The sequence below is a fragment of the Scardinius erythrophthalmus genome, assembly GCF_964197995.2.
Source record: "Scardinius erythrophthalmus genome assembly, chromosome: 19".
In the NCBI taxonomy this organism is placed as follows: domain Eukaryota; kingdom Metazoa; phylum Chordata; class Actinopteri; order Cypriniformes; family Leuciscidae; genus Scardinius; species Scardinius erythrophthalmus.
Genome location: NC_138239.1, coordinates 22,325,873 through 22,345,401, shown reverse-complemented (window position 1 = coordinate 22,345,401; position 19,529 = coordinate 22,325,873). Strand labels below are relative to the sequence as shown.

Sequence of the window (19,529 nt, the reverse complement as noted above, 5' to 3'; positions counted from 1 at the left end):
TTTAAATCGTTCACCTGCAATAAGCAGCGAAATAGGACTCATTTAGGCATATGTCTGAGGCGGTTTCTGAGCGCAATATTTAATACTGAATATATATTTAATTTACACTATGAATACAGTGTTTTTGTACATTTGATTACTTTATTCAATTTATGTGTATTTCTATAGGCCTATCTAGTGCTTGAAGCTTTTCAGGTAGGTCTATTTATGTATCTTTGTTCTATTGTAGTTTTATTTTATTTCTAGAGCTTTAAGTTTTTCAGGTGTGTTTAATTCATTTGTGTCTGTTCTATAGTAGTTTTTTTAACCTATTGTTTGTAATTAGTTTCTTTGTTCATATTTTACTAGTTTATCTCTGACTGTTTACTTGTCTTCAGTGAGCTTGACAGTTTTTTTTTAAACCTAACCTAAACTTTTAAGTTAGGTTAGTATTAGTTTTTTTGTTATATTGAAATTGGTGATGATGAGATTTATGACATTTCAATGGTATCAAAAATGTTTAAATAAAACTTTATTTAAAGCAAAAAAAAAAAAAAAAAAACTATATTGTGATATATATCACTGTCGTAAAATAACATTATTCATAGAATATTTTTTGTCATATAGCCCTTCCCCATTACAGATCTTTATTGTCTTGGTCAAATTAAAGTTATAATAATAATAATAATTATAATAATAATAATAATGATAATAATACATTTTAGGCTATACCTGTACATTAGTGCTGTCAATTTGATTAATCACATCTAATGTAAAAGTTTGTGTGTGTGTGTGTGTATATACACACACACACATATATATTTACAAACTTTTATAGACGTGATTAATCATGATTTATTGATTTGACAGCAGTACCATACATACATACAGTGGGGAGAACAAGTATTTGATACACTGCCGATTTTGCAGGTTTTCCCACTTACAAAGCATGTAGAAGTCTGTCATTTTTACACAGGTGCAGTTAATACAGGTAATGAGTGGAGAACAGGAGGGCTTCTTAAAGAAAAACTAACAGGTCTGTGAGAGCCGGAATTCTTACTGGTTGGTAGGTGATCAAATACTTATGTCATGCAATAAAATGCAAATTAATTACTTAAAAATCATACAATGTGACTTTCTGGATTTTTGTTTTAGATTCCGTCACTCAAAGTTGAAGAGTACCTATGATAAAAATTACAGACTTCTACATGCTTTGTAAGTGGGAAAACCTGCAAAATCGGCAGTGTATCAAATACTTGTTCTTCCCACTGTACATACATACATACATACATACATACTGTACATATATTCCTAACAACATACACTACGGAAATATGCGCAGACGGATTGGAAGAGTGACGCCTGCAAAGTGAGGTAAGCAGTGTTTTCTTTACCTGGAGCATTGTGACTGGCAGGATTACATGCATATCTTCCTCCCAGAGTTTCCCTGGGAACCCCATATAAATGATATCAGACATCTGAAACATTCAGAGGGACTATGGATCCCCTCGGGTAACACACACACACCAACCTCACCTGATGGAATAATAGTTTGCGATGAGAAAAGTTAAGGCTGCGTAAGAGCAAATGAAGATAATCCCAGGGGAAAATTATTCTTTGGGAGAGCAGTAATCTCCATCTCAAATGCTGAGGTTTTACCATGCGGACAGCCAGAAGAAAAGTGGCTCCATCCAAGCCTGCGTTGCAATCCAGAATCTATAATATTGCACTAAAGAAGAGCCAAATTGGAGGGAAAAAAATGTAATGTGATTTTCCATTAGCAGATTAAAATGTCTTTCATGGCTGCCGTTCCTCTTAAATCTATAGCCACGCTTAAACCACTGTGTCTCAGCCCAACCTAAAAATGTCAGGAATGCCAGCCACGCAAGTGTGCTTTCCTTTTCCTATGAAGCAGATGGTTTAAAAGTGATTTTCACATGTAAACTACACCCTCATTGACACATAAAATGTCTCTTTCCAATTGTTGGATGAACTGAGAAGAAAAAAAAATATTTAAATGTTACAAAGTGTACATGAAGGCTTTCTCATAAATGTATTTATATTGATACTACACAATGGCTTTAACTCCTGATAATACAAGCAAAGGCTGCCAAATATGGATGATCAGATATGGATGTCCCATTTCAGGTTGGCTCTGATCCATTCTCTAACAGGATTTAAGCAGGTTAACAGCAATGCAGTGATACCAACATCTGAGCATTTAGGAGCAGTACAGGTTCAGTCTGGCATAAGAGCAAGGTCAAGGTAAAAAAAAAAAAATCCCGTTGTAATAAAAGATTTGTAATTACAGTCACAAAAACATACTCAGTTGTGGTCAAAACGTTACGTATTATTTTGTCTAGTGGACTATAAGTAAATATCTGTTATGTTAGAAATCTTATTCAGGACAGTACATAAAAAAAATAGTGTGCATTTTTTTATGATCCTTCTTATTTTGTCAATTAAATATTTTTGCAGATTGTGCAAGGTGTATGTAAACTTTTAAACTGTAAACTGTATATGTACAGATAGACATAAATAAATACAAATTTTGCATAGACATGACAAAACTGAGGAGCATGTCATGAGAGTGATGTTTTGGTAGTGTAGGATAAAAAAAGACTTTTGGTTAATGCCATCATGGCATCCAAAATGCATGGCACTTTAGTACAATGCCCCAAAAAATCATGTTAATATTTTGTTTGTTTTTTAAAGTGTAAGCTTATATTGTGGCATGAATGCATACTCTACAATATCAGTGACTTCACAACACTACATAAAACGGGTACTCAAGGTGGACACACTTTTTATGCTGGCTGAGAGGAAATCTCCATATTTGCAGTAGAAGCAACATCAGTTACAGTGGTGTAAGTGTACTACCACTTCATTCATCTGTGGGGAAGTAAAGAGATTACATTCTACAATGTGGGGCAATTGATCGTGACATTTAATTTACTTCCTATGCCTTATTTCTTCTCCTCACTAAACCCCAGCAACAAATCCGCTGATATAATAACTTGACACATGACATCAGACCACCACATTCTTTTTTTCCCACACATTTTATAAGATGATGATGAAGCAGCATGTATAGTCCATATGGATTTTGCACTTTTTTTTTTTTTTTTTTTTGGTATTAGTAATTTAATTTTAGAAATTGACGCTGTTTTATTTTTGGTCATTAAAAAAAAAAAAAAAAATCTATATAGTGATATACTAAATGCCAGTGTTTGCTTGTTACGGTATACACTTGCAAACCTTACTGAATGTAAACCAAAAGGACACACCTGAAGCTGAACTTCTACTTCTCCGGTCACCTTACGTCTTTTTGTACCCACTGGAGGCTTCAGACCTATTACCAGAGTGATTACATTTGGCAGCTCCAGCCTCAGCTTTTTGATCAAGATGGATGGATTTTTTATTCTGGGCAGAAACAGGCTTAACGTCGGCTCTGGGTTTGCCTATAGAGGTCGAGTCTAATTAAGAGATGGAAAGAAAGTGATAAGGAAAAAGCAGCTATTGTCCATTTCTGACTCAGCAGATAGAGATTTTCCAATTCTGACTCAGGAGAAGGAAAGAATAAGCAGAGGAGGAGGAGGGATTGAGACAACAGTACATCATTGCAGTTTCTAGTGTTAGAAACAAAAGATGATAGCAGCGAAACATTGTTCATGTTGTCAACGAAACCATGAAAATGTTTTTAATGATAAAGATGAGCTGAAAAGCTCAACAAGATATGACAAGAAAATAACGATTCGCAAGTTATTACGAATGCACCTTTTTTGAAGAAAATCTCTAGGAAAGAAATTACAAAATTTGATGAAACATAACATTTGTGTCTGTGTATATACACATACACGGAAACACACACGACAAACAACAACGTATCAGATATAAAAGGATAAAACAACAGAGATTGTAAAGCTCTAATAGTAAGGGGACAGAAAAATGTAATAGTGCACTTACGTAATTTGAGTGCACCCCATCCGCAGAAATGAATAATTACAAGTTTGCATGGTTCCTAGTTGTGCCTGACAGGATTAACTGTGGACACAGTAAATGACACATTATTGTGGATGGCGAAGCTGGGATTCAGCAATTTGTTTTCAGCTGTGCAGCTTGAGCAGTGTGCTGTAGAAGAGACTTGTTAAGAAGATAACTGCGTCCATCATCCCATGCTTGGCAGCCAGAATCTGTTCTCTAGCCTGAGGGCATTAGTATGGCGGGGTTTGGACTCCCTGGCTGCTGCCTCCAGGCTGTTGGGAAGTAAGCTGTGTATCTCTGTTTCTTGTTGGGCCTCCAATGGGGTCTAACCTAAAAAAAAGCTAACCTGGAAGGGAAGAGCAGGGTGTAATTGAACAAAAACATGCCCTCTGGATAGAGAAATGAGTGGCTGTGATGTACTCTTTAACATCTCATCCAGGTCTAGCTTACAATATTAATGCATTTATAAGCTCTTGATTGTACTTGACACACTATACTCAGAAAAGACACTTAATATGCCTGTAGCCATGTGGCATCTGCCACCAAGACATATATATATATATAGCAGCTCTTCAAAAAAAAAAAATCAACATTTACTCATGTCTGTCCAAACCCATGTGACTTTGGTAGAACACCAAAAAGACTTTTTTTTTTTTTTTTTTAAGACTGCCTGTGCTCCACTAAATATTTCATTCACTTTTCCATATATTCAGACTTTAGATTATTGTCTTTTAACATTTTAATTTTTTTTTTTACTAAACAGGAACTTAAATTTCAGGGAATTCCTCAAACAAGCCCATCGTTTGAGTTCAGAAGATCTAGACTAGAAACAGTATAAAAAAAACTTAAAAAAAAAAAACTTTTTCATTTCTTGAAATAAAACATTAACTGAAATAAAATACTATTTAAAAAACTAAAACGTTTCTCATTTTCATTTTGTCATTTAAAAAAATGACAACTGTAAAATTAAGATACAAAAATCGAATTCAGAAAATATACAAATAATTATTTAATAATTGATAATAAACAAATAAAATTTAAATTCAAAATATCCACAAAATCTGTAATAGTATATCAATGATACTACACACTGATTAGAATATAGCAAACAAGTCATGATTATTTTTATGATACTTTTTTTTTTTTTTGGTTCTTTTGGAGCATGACAGTCCCTGGTCACCATTAAGATTTTCTTTGTAAAGAAATGATCAGCGTGAACATTATTCAAAATTTCACCTATATTGTGTTGCATGGAAAAATTAAGTCATACGGTTTTGGAAACACCATATTATTTTAATTCACTGATTAATTCATTTAATGTGAATGAAATTTACCACAGTAAAAAAAAGGAAACCTTCAGAACACAAAAAATAAAGCAATAAAACTTTATTGATCCAGCACAAAAAAATAAACCACAATATTATAGCATACTAAAATAAATAAAAAATTGTGTGTTATACCACAACTGTTACATCAAAATGTTTGAGGTGATTTTGGCAACCAAATGGGAAAAGGAAATTTGAAGGAATGTAAAATAAAGGATTCCATAAAATTCTGCGGAGACGTGACGTACACACGTCGATGTCACAAGTCTGAGGTATTGCGTAATCCAAACTAACTTACACTACCGTGAAAAACATCATTTAGATACTATGAAGAAAAATAATCATGCACGGAGCATTTGCTCTAACACATACTGCACTGATCACATGACATCATGTGATCAGTGGCTTTTCAGTGACCTTTTTTTCTTTTATTGTTAAAAACCGATGATTTTACTTTCAGCATTCATTAAAAACGGTCCATGATCAACCCATAATGCACTTGGCAGAGTGCGGAGTTCAATGCAGAGGGCGTTATGGCCTGGTTCAAGCCTCTCAGTTTGGGTGCGGCAGGCAGCTGAAGAGGTAGAAGACCCATCTGACCAGCGTGGAGCTGCGGAGCCACAACACCAGTTCATACAGGTCTATCTGGCACAGAGACCAACACTCAGACAGCGAGATCCGCAGCCGCCTGCTCCGAGACTTGGTTTTATTCCTCTTGTGCCTAATAGAGAGGCACAGAGACACAAAGAAAGACAGAAGAGTGAGGCGAAGAACCAGAAGAGGAAAGGTGAGATTACATTGGTCGAAGTAAGTTGGCTGTAAATGATTCAGACTGTGTTGGCTCAGGCTTCATGGTATAAGTGAGGGACTTTAGACAGACCACACTAGGTCATGTAATATTAACAGTTAGAGAGAGAGAGAGGGAGAAAAGTGTCAAAGTGACCGTAGTCAGTGGGATATCCTTGGGCGGAAAACAATGACTCCTCCGCTCTTCTAAATGCATCTCACACTGTCACAGCAAACAGCTTTGAACTGACAAACAGTAAGTGAAATCGCATTCATTTTCTTACACGTTCCCGATGAGGAGAGTGAGAAATACTGTAAGATAAGGGTGACGGTGAAATTCACATTTCGTGAGCATTCAAACTCTACAAAGCTTTTTTAGGTGGACAAGTTTGACATTTCAGACCATAGCTGCTGTGTCAGACTGGAGATGACACACTGTGCTCCATCTGACAGGAGCACACCGACAGCATGAGCAGAAGACAGGCTGAAGACAGAAAGCAGGGACTGATGGGAACCCAGGAGTCAGTCACCAATTGTACCTCGTCCTACTTTGCCTTGTTCACTCAACTTGTTGCATGCTCGGCACACAGGTCCAAAGGATTTTACCAGAGCTGCCAATTTTTAAAAATGTATAAATACTATTTTTCATGTTTCTGAAAGAATAGAAATCTATCTATCTATCTATCTATCTATCTATCTATCTATCTATCTATCTATCTATCTATCTATCTATCTATCTATCTATCTATCTATCTATCTATCTATCTATCTATCTATCTATCTATCTATCTATCTATCTATCTATCTATCTATCTATCTATCTATCTATCTATCTATCTATCTAAAACACATCGTGAGCCCAAACTTTTGAACTGTAGTGTAAAAACTACAGTTAATTTTGGATCCTGGGTGTAGATATTTACAGTTACAGTTAATATTACATAACTTGTTGGCTCTTAGATCATCCATAATGAATATTTCAGAGACATAGTGGATGTAGTCACAGCTGAGCGGGAGCTGAATTATTAACCCAGGTCAGCGAGAGGCCTTTCAGACTGTCTGTCCCTGCAAGCAGACAGAGAGCGACAGAAAGAGTGAACTCGGCATGCACTCCAGGTCCTCCTTGTTTTTCATTACACCTTGAATATGCAGCCAATCAGACAAAGCTGTGTCCGAAACCTGAAAACTACTACCCTTCACAAGAAGCAGAAGCATTAAGGTACGTATCAAACCCTGAACATACTGTACATCCTAACATCCTGTTCATCTGGTAGATCTTCGAGACCTTTTTCATGCTCAAATAGCAACATTACACACTAAAGAAAGTTGAAAATGTAAAAAAAAAAGCATAATAGGTCCTTGTATACTTTTGTGTTTAAACAGAGAAAAAAAGAAACCCTTAAAGGTTTGAGAGTGAGTAAATGATGACAGAATTAGAATTTTTGGATGAACTATTCATACAGCTTGTACTATGAAAACCTAACTCAGTGTAATAGATGATACTGCAAACATTTCTGCACACATCAAACTAAATTAGTTGTGTGATGGTCCGGTTCCTTCTTCAAGTCTGTCTTTCTCTTTCTGCTGTGTCTGTGAGCACAGCAATTGGTAATGGATTTTAGATTCTGCATTCTGCACTTTGCTGCCATTTGGTTTTAATAAAAAGGCGTTGAGGCAGACAACATTGAGTTTCATGTTTGGGTGCTTTTTTCTTTCTGTACCGCGCCGAAATCCTTTACGAGCAGACGTGAGTGTCTCTCCGCTGACAACCGTCAGGATTCCTCCTTCAAATCCGAACGATTTTCTCCTCCAATCATCATGTTCTTCATTAGAATGGTGAGAATAAATCAATATGATCACTGCTCACTGCTGTGGAAAGCACAATATAGTACAATATAGTGGCATTCGTTCACCCACTTGCATTTCAGGGTGGGGGAGGCTGGACTGAGTGGCTGCTAAGTCTTATGCGTGTGTGTGTGTGAGTGCATTTAAATGCTTTGTGAGGTCCCGCAGAGTCCGCTTAGGTGAACGAGTGATTCCTGCGGTGCGTGGGATAGTGTCTGTGGGTTACTGGTGTGAGAGAGATGACACTGTCTTTGAGCACTGAGATGACATCAGGGACTTGAGCTCCAGAGCAGACACGCAGAGATGAGCCAATGAGAGCCCACTGAACAGAGAGAATGAGGCGTTTAACAGCAGACAGACTCCCAATGTGTGGGATCAGGTTTTGTTCAGGTGCTGAAACTCTTACCATGTGACTATCCAAGTAACGCTGCAGTCTCTTATGCTCACCGAGGCTGAATTTATTTGATCAAAAATACAGTAAAAATAGAAATATTGTGAAATATTTGTACAATTTTAAATAACTTTTTTCTATTTTAATATATTTTAAAATGTAATTTATTCCTGTGATGCAAAGCTGAATTTTCAGCAGCATTACAGTCTTCAGTGTCACATGATCCTTCAGAAATCATTCTAATATGCTGATTTGCTGCTCAAAAAACAGGATTCTTTGATGAATAGAAAGTTTAAAAAAACGTGTAGTAATGTAAATGTCTTTACTGTCACTTTTGACCAGTTTGATGCATCCTTGCTGAATAAAAGCTTGAATTAAAAAATAAAATCTTCCCAAACTTTTGAATGGAGATTTATACACAGGCTTTAACATACAGTACCCAGTCAAAAGTTTGGAAACATTACTATTTTTTATGTTTTTGAAAGAAGTCTCTTATGCTCATCAAGCCTGCAGTAAAAAAAAAAAAAAAAAAAAAAAAAAAAAACAGTAATATTATGAAATATTATTACAATTTAAAATAATGGTTCTCTTTTTTAATATATTTTAAAATGTAATTTATTTTTGTGATGCAAAGCTGAATATTCATCAGCAAGTACTCCAGTCTTTGGTGTCTTATGATCCTTCAGAAATCATTCTAATATGATGATTTGTATGATATCAGTTATTATCAATGATGGAAACAGTTGTGCTGCTTAATATATTTTTTTGGAATACTTTTTTCAGGATTCATTGATGAGTAAAACGTTAACAGCATTTATTCATAAAAACAGCATTTATTCAAAATAAAAACATTTCTAACAATATAAATCGTTACCATCACCTTTTATCAATTTAACGCATCCTTGTTGAATTAAAGTACTAATTTCTTAAAAAAAAAATAGTTATTGTTCCCAAACTTTTGAACGGTAGTGTATATTGTTACAAAAGATTTCTATACTAAATAAATACAGTTCTTTTTAACTTTTTATTCATCAAATAATCCTGAAAAAAGTATCTCAGGTTATAAAAAAAATATTAAGCAGCACAACTGTTTCCAACATTGATCATAAATCAGCATATTAGAATGATTTCTGAAGGATCATAAGACACCAGAGACTGGAGTACTTGCTGATGAATATTCAGCTTTGCATCACAAAAATAAATTACATTTTAAAGTATATTAAAAAAGAGAACCATTATTTTAAATTGTAATAATATTTCATAATATTACTTTTTTTTTTTTACTGCAGGCTTGATGAGCATAAGAGACTTCTTTCAAAAACATTAAAAATAGTAACGTTTCCAAACTTTTGACTGGTACTGTACATATCAAACCCAGTGTATAAAGTGTGTACGAGAAATGAAAAAGCAACCACTTTGCTGTGGCTTTTACCTGGCAATGGCACGTGTACAGCAGCGGGACATATTGATAAAGGAGCTGGAACTGGCTCTGGTCTGCAGGATGGTCTCGATGCCTCTCAGCAGGTCGTTGGTTTTCAGAAGCAGCAGCATCTGTCGGGGAACCCTGTTCAGCAGCTCACTGATCTGAGGGAGGTACAGCGCTGCATTTGTTCGGATCTCCACATCCTGAGGGGTAAAACAAAAACGGCCATCAGAAGATTTCACTATAGTAAGAGATATATTTATTTATAAGTGATACATGTTGAAAAGAGTGGACAGTGGATTCTTCAAAAATGGGCCTTTTGTGTTCCATAGAAGTCAGTTAGTCATATGGGTTTGTTATTACATTTAAATAAATAATGACAGAAATTTCATTTTTGAATAAGCTACTTTGAAGTGGACTACATTAGAGATGATCCCTTGACTTGAATTAAGGGCACACCCACTGAAATAAGTGATTAAAATGTTCACTATAGGGGGCAGAGTGCAGGGAAGTGTGTGTGAGAGTGAGTGAGAGAGAGAGAGATAGAGAGAGATAGAGATAGAGAAAGAGAGAGAGCGGGGTGCAGGGAAATGGAGTAGCTTATTTCACAGACAACTGAGAAACTAAGTGCTTGAAACTGCGACTGTGAAGATTAGCTATTCTGGCTCTGTCACTTCGGCAACATCAGCCCCCTGAGTTGATACTCCCGGCAAATTTTTATTAGTAATCAGGCATGAAGACCTCCCTTCCTCCCCCTGCCTGACTGGGAAAATAAGATTCCGGAAGATGTCAACAGTAGCTAATTCAAGTTCACACTGCAAGCAGATTTTTTGACCTATGCTAAGCACTATCCTGAACTTTACCTTACTGAATACAAAGCATTATTTGCTTACTTTTCTTTTCTATTTACTCATTTTCATTTATTTGTATATCCTTATTCTTATCCTTAGAGTTTGATTGGACATGCAGTCTTTGACACTAACAACAAAATATATACAGTAGGAAGCTGTTTATAAGCCTATTAATTCCTTAAAAATATATATGCATTAGCATCTTCTGATTTTTTTTATTGTTGATGTTTCCTCAAAAATATGAAGCAACTGATGTTTTCAGCACTGATGATAATAATAATTGTTTTTTGAGCAGCACTTCATCATATTAGAATGATTTCTGAAGGATCATGTGACACTGAAGTAATTATGCTGAAAATTAGGCTTGCCCATCAGAGGCATAAATTACATTTTAAAACATTAAAATAGAAAACAGTTATTTCAAATTATAATAATATTTCTGTTTCAATCTGAATCAAATAATTTCAGCATTGGGGAGTAATAGAGACTTCTTATAATAAAAAAAAAATCTATATCTATAAGGCACATGCGACATAAATGAGAGAAAACGAACAACAACAAACAACTAAACATGGACACTAACAGTAAAGACAAAAACACTGTTAGTTATGAAAATCTGTGGACTCTAGTTCATCAGCTGAGGTTTGACAAGAGTGGCAATTTGCACCAACAGCTAATAATTCCACTGACCAGCAGACCAAGTGATTAAAATCATAATTAACAATCGCAAACCTCGATTAAAGTTTTAATTAAAATCAATTAGTCCATTAGAATTAAACGTCAATAAGTCCCTGCAAAAGCATAAGCCTGTAGTTCTACAAAGTTAATGTTGTTGTAGAGCGCAAAGAGCTATACAACTGTGCATTTTGATAAGATTTACCCACTATGCTTAATGCGAGAATACTTTTTGTGAGCAAAAAACAAACAAAAATTACGACCTCATTCTCTTTCATGTCAGTCTATGTTAATGTTGTAAAAATAGTGCAGTGCTTCCGGGTTATTTGTCAGAACAACGGCTCAGTATTGGTCGGCTCCTGCGTCAGCATCACACGCATGAGTCGCGGTGCTCACGTGAACAGCGTCAGAGACTGACACGGAAGAGAAGATATTGTTGAATGAAGTTGTTATTTTTGTTAGTTTTTTGCTCACAAAAAGTATTCTAGTCACCTTATAACATTAAGGTTGAACCACAGACTTTAACGATGTCTTTACTACCTTTCTGGGCCTTGAAAGTGGTAATAACACAGAAATCTAGGGAGGTCAGAAAGCTCTCGGATTTCATCAAAAATCTCTTATTTTGTGTTCCAAAGATGAACGACATGAGGGCGAGTAATGAATGACATAATTTTCATTTTTTGGGTGAACTAACCCTATAAGGCAGGGTTTCTCAAACTAGGTCCTGGAGGGCCACTGTCCTGCACAGTTTAGCTCCAACCCTAATCAAACACACCTGAGCAAGCTAATCAATGTCTTCAGGATCACTAGAAACTCACAGCTAGGTGTTTTTGATCAGGGTTGGAGCTAAACTGTGCAGGACAGTGGCCCTCCAGGACCGAGTTTGAGAAACCTGCTTTAAAGGAGAACTTGGTAACTTTTTTAACTTAATAAAACTGTCTAGAAATCATTTGGTTGGTTAAACAACCTGTTCTGGTGATATTGGTGACTTTCCCCGCTCCCCCCAGCGTTCCCAGGCGGAAAACCAACCTTGCAACTTGGGGACTACCGTCCCGGCAAAATAGAAATTGGAAGTCTCGTGAGAAGCGAGAACGAGAGCGAAACATGAATCGCTTTACGGCAATTCAACATAAACACACACATGTAGGATGTATTACCAGATTACCCACCTCGGTAGACATAGCTCCACACGATTCAGTTGGCTTGCTCCGATCAAAACAAACACACATGAGCAGCGGTAGAGAGGGGGAGGAGGCCGCCGCAAGTGAGTTTATTACGACCGTGTTGTGAAATATACGCCCCCCCACAGCTGTAGGGGGAGCTCGTGGGGAAAACATGCGTCAACAAAAGGGAAAATCAGCGAAGAAGTGACTAGAGTTCGCTAGAGTTGCCGAGTTCTCCTTTAAGGCCAACTCACTCTGCACCGACAGACGCCAACTAGTGGCAACACACAGATTCGTCAGGTTTGGTCGGATCAGTGTGTTACCCTTGTCGGTGTCTGTTGGTGTTAGTCTGCGCTTGTTTGCGCCGATTAAACGTTGAATCGGCATTCAACTGTAAAACTGTCAGAGTTAGTCAGAGTCTGTCAGTGCAGTGTGAATCAGCCTTTACTTGCAATTTCTTTGCAATTATTTGTGAAATTTACTAGCAATTTCTGATAGAAATTTGTTTTAAACCTTTTTTTGTTTCAGTGTACTATATTGTATGAATCAGCAGTCCAGTGGTCAAATATCTGTACTAGTCACTAAATGGTTGCAGGTTGAAAACCCACAAGATGAGCTCTTGAGTAAGGCACAAAACTTTGGGTTGTTCCGGATAATGTTCTTTTGAAACATGTTTAAAGTCTCTATGACACAAAATGATAGGGTTACACCACATATGGCCTGCGATGGCACTGAAGTATTTTCTGCTCTCAGCTCTGCAGGGCTGTGGTGTGAAGAACAGGCAAAGTGGATGTGACAGCAGGTACGTTCTGCTGAACATTTCAGACACCCTGTGTCCTGTCCTCAAATAACCCAACTTTACATGGTGTACACATACTCAAAAGATTTATAGGAGACCAACTATCAGAGAGCCAAACTGTTAATGAAATCTTTCAATGATCACAATTAGATCATAATGCCAAGATATAATAAAACTATATTGTATTAAGGCCCCTGATGGTATCACATGGGCATGGTTTCCATGGTTGGCATCAACCTGGTTGTGTCTGGCTCTATTTTACCCCGGGGCTAATCTATTCTGAGAGGGCCAGGAGCCAAGAGACGTGTCTGGGGCCTGCAGAGACCCATGAAGACCCCCAGCAGCCTAGGGCCCACAACAAGCTGCTGCAACAGCCAGGACAGGTGTAGAGCAGTCTTAATGCCAAACACGTGTCTCTGGAATAAAGGAGGCAGTGACCATACAATATATGTACCAGCAAGATGAGAAAACAGGCCCAAAAGCAAAAAATAAAAAAAATAAAACATACAATACCCAAGTCATTCCAAACCATGAGTAAAGTGAGTAACCATGAGTAAACACATGACCGCCCACATTTATATACAGATTCTGAGACTACTAAGGATGGAAAAAAGAATGAAAATTTCTTTGTCAATTGAGGTCATATTTCAAATTTCTTGCAAAATTTGTATTCACGCTTTGTTTCCCTCTTAGAGACAATGTAAAAGAAATCCAATAATTTGATAAGTATATTAAAGATACTAAAACATATTGTGATGACGTATTTTATACATTTATTCTCACAAAAAAACTCTTTAACTACTCACTGTCATATGAACAACCATTACAATGTTTCAAATCTGATAGGTCTTAAGTGCAACATAACTGTAAATTGTAGGCGCTGATTTTAGTCCTGCAGAAATAATTGACTCATTATTAATAAGCAAATGCTAATTGCTAATTAACATTGAGTAATTTGTTCAAAATTTGACTAATTATAAGGGGGCTAGACACTGCATTTGATGGTGTTTCATCTGCATTGCATGTGTGAGAACCATTAATGAAATGAAAATCTGTTCCAGTATTTTGTTCCGGTATTTTTTTTCCCCTCAGTTCCCAGGTGTGTTTGCATTATTCAGCAACTTGTGCTACAGTGATAAACAACAGCGATGAAATAAAAAAAGATAATTTTGTCTTTTTATCTTATAATTCTAACATTTCACCCCCCTCGCAACTGCAAATTTAAATCTCACAATTCTGACTTGTTTTCCTTGCAATTGCAAGTTTAAAACTTTCAATATTAACTTTTTTTCCCATTGAAATCCGTGTTTATATTTCACAAATCTGAACAAATTTTTCACGCTTCCAAGGTTATAACTCGCAATTCTGACTTTTCTCAGACTTGTAGAATTTAAACTTAGAATTTCAAAACAGTAAAGTCAGAATTGTAAGATAAAAAGTTGCAATTACTTTTTACTTTTAATTTATTATTCCATGTTGGAAACAAGTTTCTGTAGAATTTAGCCTCTTTTAGAAAAAATAACCTGACAGAGCTGTTTATATTAAGTCACATGGTTGAATCTTTGGATTAAGTTCAGATGGATGCCTGACGTGAAGGTTAAATCCTTTTTCAAGCAAATTAAAATGAGTGACAGTCTAGATACACAGCCATTGGTCAAAACATCTGAAAGGATTTTCATCACCTATAGGCAATCATGTAAAGTAAGCCGCAAAACAGGTCAGGGTGTGAAAATCCCAAACATATTCCATGTCATAAAAGAGAAAGTCGATGCAAAGACAATTTCCCAAAAGAGAGTTCCCAGAAATCACTTCAGTTTCTTGGCAGGATAAAAAAGCCTGGTCATTCAGTGCACTCCAGCAGCAATAGTATTTTAATAACTGATTGCTGTGCTATGACTTGAGCTTGAAAAACATGTGCAAGCTCCATTTTCCTGTCCATTTATCTGCTAATCCTTAAATCTCAATCTCTAAAATTTCAGAGAAGGAGGAGGAGGAGGGGGGGATTAGGTGCTAAATTAAGTGGATTTAAGTTTGCTATCGCTTGGGTGGGATTTACAGGCGCCGGCAGCAGCAGCGAGCAAAAGTGAGGGGTTCGGATTAAAATAGGACACTGAACACTTGGTCTATGACCTAAAGCTACTGCTCCAACATCCAACCCATATGCCCCCACAATCTCTGCATATATTCCACCACTTGAGGCAACAGTAAAAAACACATGCGCTCCTCCATGTGCACGCATTCTCTTTAAAGGGGTGGTTGATTATGATTTCACTTTTTTAACTTTAGTTAGTGTGTAATGTTGCTGTTTGAGCATAAACACCATCTGCAAAGTTACAATGCTCAAAGTTCAAAGCAAAGGAAGATATTTACTTTTAAAGAAATCGTTTTTTAAGGACTACAACTAACGGCTGGTAGGAACTACACACATTCCTCCAGGGTTAGTGACATCACGAACCGTAAAATTTACATAAACCCCGCCCCTGGAACATTTATAGATTATCAAGACAGAATATGCTAATCAATGACTAGAAGATAACTACACATAAGCTACATAAATCCATCAACTAACCATTCAGAAATGTCCTGTTGGGTTCTACACGTTGTCACCTCTTCTTGAGTCTCTCCATCTTTGTCTGACTACGGTTTGAACATAAGGCTAAACGTTTTTGAAATTTTCAGTGCATGTCTGTGTGAGTGCAAGCTGTTGAAGCTCCGCCCCCTGTGCCTTGAGCAGCAGCTCATTTGCATTTAAAGGAACAGACACAAAACGGTGCGTTTTTGCTCACCCTCAAAACGTGACGATTTTAACATGCTATATAAAATATTTGTGGGGTATTTTGAGCTAAAACTTCACATACACTGTGGGGACAACAGAGACTTATTTTACATCTTGTGAAAAGGGCATTATACCACCCCTTTAAGGAAAGACTAATTTGATTGGCTCACTGCCTTATTTCCTTTGGTGCTGCACAGTTGGTTATAGTCCAAGAGTCACTATGGGCCTGTTCAAGTGGCCCCTATGTGTGGACTGTGTCCGGATTAAACGCCTACTAAGAGATAATCATCCCTAATTGTTGGACATATGTAAAGCACAGAACCCAGAAATGTCTATGAACAGTGCAGATTATATTCATGGTATATTATATTTTAAAAAACAAACAATCCCTACAAATAAAGAAATAAATTAGGGCTGTCGCTTTAACACGTTAACACCCCGCACCAAACCTACATAGCTCATCTTACATTTCATACAGTTTATGGATGATAAACATGAAGCAGGGCAACAACTCACTGTAGCTTATAGAAAGCAGTTAGAATGCCCCTAAAATTCAAGATATCAGGGCAAAAATGTATTGTCTCATATTTATTTCATGATTATAGTTAAGCAATATCACCCGATCACAAGATTGCTGTTTTTGTCCCGAATAGCGCGAGTGTAAATGTGATATTGATTTTATACTTCAGTTCAATAAATAAGAAGTTAAAGGCCCAGTGCCTTGGAACGCGCAGCTTTGTATGATGCGCTGACGTAATTTCCAATGAAACAGGAAGCTAAGGCGGGACATATTGAATGGCTCCTCCCCCTTTTCAAATAGCTAATAGTGTTTAGTTTCCCTCACAGACTGCAATTCGTACTTGACAGCACCATGGAAGCAAATCAGAGCACTGATGATACATACGTTGGATTAAATAGTAGAGCTGTAAATAAATTCTAGCCATTTCATTCTTAACCAACGTACAGTTGGAAAATGGAGCAACCGAACACACATCTCCACCCATATTGCTTTGTGACGTGTCAACAGTCACTTTGGCCATGTGTTATTTATAGCATAGGGGGCGGGACGCTTTAGATTCTAGAGAGCATTTGATTGGACAGAAGATGTGATGAGAAGCTGAAGTCCGCGGTGATGTCATAAAAAATCTGTGATCCATTTTAGCGGAAATGAGAGACTAAGTTTTGAATGATTATATCTCCTAAATGCACATTTTGTCATTGTTTTGACAAAAAAATAACACAAAAAATAACACACCAGCTTATTCATAACCTTAAGGTTAACATATTCATACTAAAAGCTATTTTGATTTCAGGGGGCCTTTTAATATTGTGTTATATTTTAGACACTTTTGCTCTAAAAGTCTGCTTTTGCTCAATTTTGCCAATGAAAATATTACCTGTAAAGCCAGAGTTGTGCATCTCCAAGCAACACACAGCGGTGCTTCGTTTCTGACTGAATCCACGTTTTTAGCAAGTCAATCGGGTGAACCGACCGGGTGAATGATTCAATCGTCCATTCACAAAGAGAGCCATTTACTTCATTCCTGAATGAATCGGCCGTTTGAACGAATCAAATCAATGAATGACAAATTTTTTTTTTAGAGCAGATCAAAAACTTCCATGATGGCCTGGAAAACACATTTTTTAAATTACCGGATATTTCCAGGTTTTTTTCTGTTATGTGTGAGGGGTAGCAATAATATTTGCATTTCAAAAATGAGTCGCACAAAAAAAATAAAAAAATAATGTTGTAGAGGGAATTCTTCAGGACTTTATTAGTTTAATTTGCTTGAAGAGTTAACTGTGTCATGTAGCGCATTATCATTCTCCATTGTATGCTATTTTTTGCGTGCCTGACGATGCATTTGGCTTTTAGCAGCAGGGCCCCATCTCTCTGCTTTTGAAGTTAGTCTGCACTTCAAAGTTCAACTACAAGGCATCTCTCCACTTTAAAGACGAGGGGTAATCATGAGGTAAGTCACCCCGCTGCTCCGTTCATGCGCCATTGTCCCCTGATGACTCTTGGGTGGATGTGGCGCACTGCATAAAAGGGTCAATCGCTCTTTGTGGACGTGATTTGGACAAAATCAGAGACAGACTGACTGTGTCGTGCTACCAGCTCAGACAGCTGGAGACAGAGACAGTCATGATTATCCATGGCTCGCTCTATCTCTGCCTGCTCAGAACAGCAGAGGTTGAGAATATGGTCATGGCGGAGGAATATGGTCCTAGTGGAGGATATGGTCCTAGCGGCCCTCCCTCTGGGCATCGTGATGAGCAGCCAGACGGCACAGGACTGCACGTAACTAACCGGCCAACGGAGTCACTACCCATCAAATCAGTCAGCATGCAGGAGCACGTAGATTGATAGTCCGTTCCTCAGTCGAATACTTAATGAAGAAAAATTCTCAGCTTGCCCTAGGAGAAAATAAGGAAGAGGACGCTAAAATAACAATGCGACAGTCCTTCTGCATATTCACGAGCGCTTCAAATACACATTCCATTTCATCCCCGTGAGGAGTCAAAATCACTACATAAAAGGATTAACCGCTTAGTACCCTCAGCTCTGCAGCTTTCTGTATCAAGGCACTGAGGAAATGGGTCAATCTGATCAAGCGTACGGAGGTCCGTTGGGGAAACAACCTTCTGATCTGAGTAAAGACCTACAGTACCAGTCAAAAGTTCGGAAACATTACTATTCTTTATGTTTTTGAAAGAAGTATTTTATGCTCATCAAGGCTGCATTTATTTAATCAAATATACAAAAAAAACAGTAATATTGTGAAATATTATTAAAATTTAAAATAATGGTCTTCTGTTTTAATATACTTTAAAATATAATTTATTCCTGTGATGCAAAGCTGGATTTTTATCAGCCAATACTACAGTCTTCAGTGTCACACAGCAGGGTGGGAGAGCGAGGGAGGTTTGGGATACTGAATTGTCATGTGTATTTATGTTCGCATTCTGGCTTGTTTATTAATTATTAATAATAATAATAACAGAAACACCCATTGTTTTAATTGTTGATAATATTATACGAGCAAGAATGCTTTTTTTTTTGCTGAGTATCCACACAATTGGAAACGTGACACTGATAATATACAACAGTTCTACAAACAAAAAGATAATATTAAGTGACCTACATTTTAAACACAGTATTGTCAATTTTGTTCTATTTTGCAACGAAATTATAGTTCCAACGAAAGCCACAGCAGAACTGTTTAGTGAACGAATCTGCGGCTTTGAATGAATCGGGAGAGTCAATGATTCAATGACTCATTCATAAATACAGACATTTGTTTCATTACTAGATGAATAAATGACTCAATGGCTCACTCATTAAGACAGTGACTTGCCGCCGAATATTGCCGGTATTTCATATTTCTCTGTTGAACATTTTAATTTAAAACATTATCTCATAACATTATTTATTACATGGCTTGGCTGAATTCCAATGTAGAATGCGGTCTGTTATTTCTCGATAACAGACCGCTGCGAGCTATAACAGACCGTTGCCATGAAAAACAGC

General features: G+C 37.0%; 1 protein-coding gene across 2 annotated transcripts in view; it reads right to left on the bottom strand.

Annotated features, from left to right (window-relative positions):
• Positions 1-5,335: 5,335 nt before the first annotated feature.
• Positions 5,336-19,529, bottom strand: part of adck1 (aarF domain containing kinase 1) — a 123,383-nt gene continuing 109,189 nt past the window's right edge. For both annotated transcript variants that reach the window (XM_081347499.1, XM_081347498.1), the window contains 2 exons: positions 9,743-9,936; positions 5,336-6,009 (listed from right to left, as the gene is read on the bottom strand). In XM_081347499.1, coding sequence (XP_081203625.1) covers positions 5,841-6,009; positions 9,743-9,936 — 363 coding nt within the window. In that variant the 3' untranslated portion in view covers positions 5,336-5,840. The remainder of the gene's footprint in view (positions 6,010-9,742; positions 9,937-19,529) is intronic.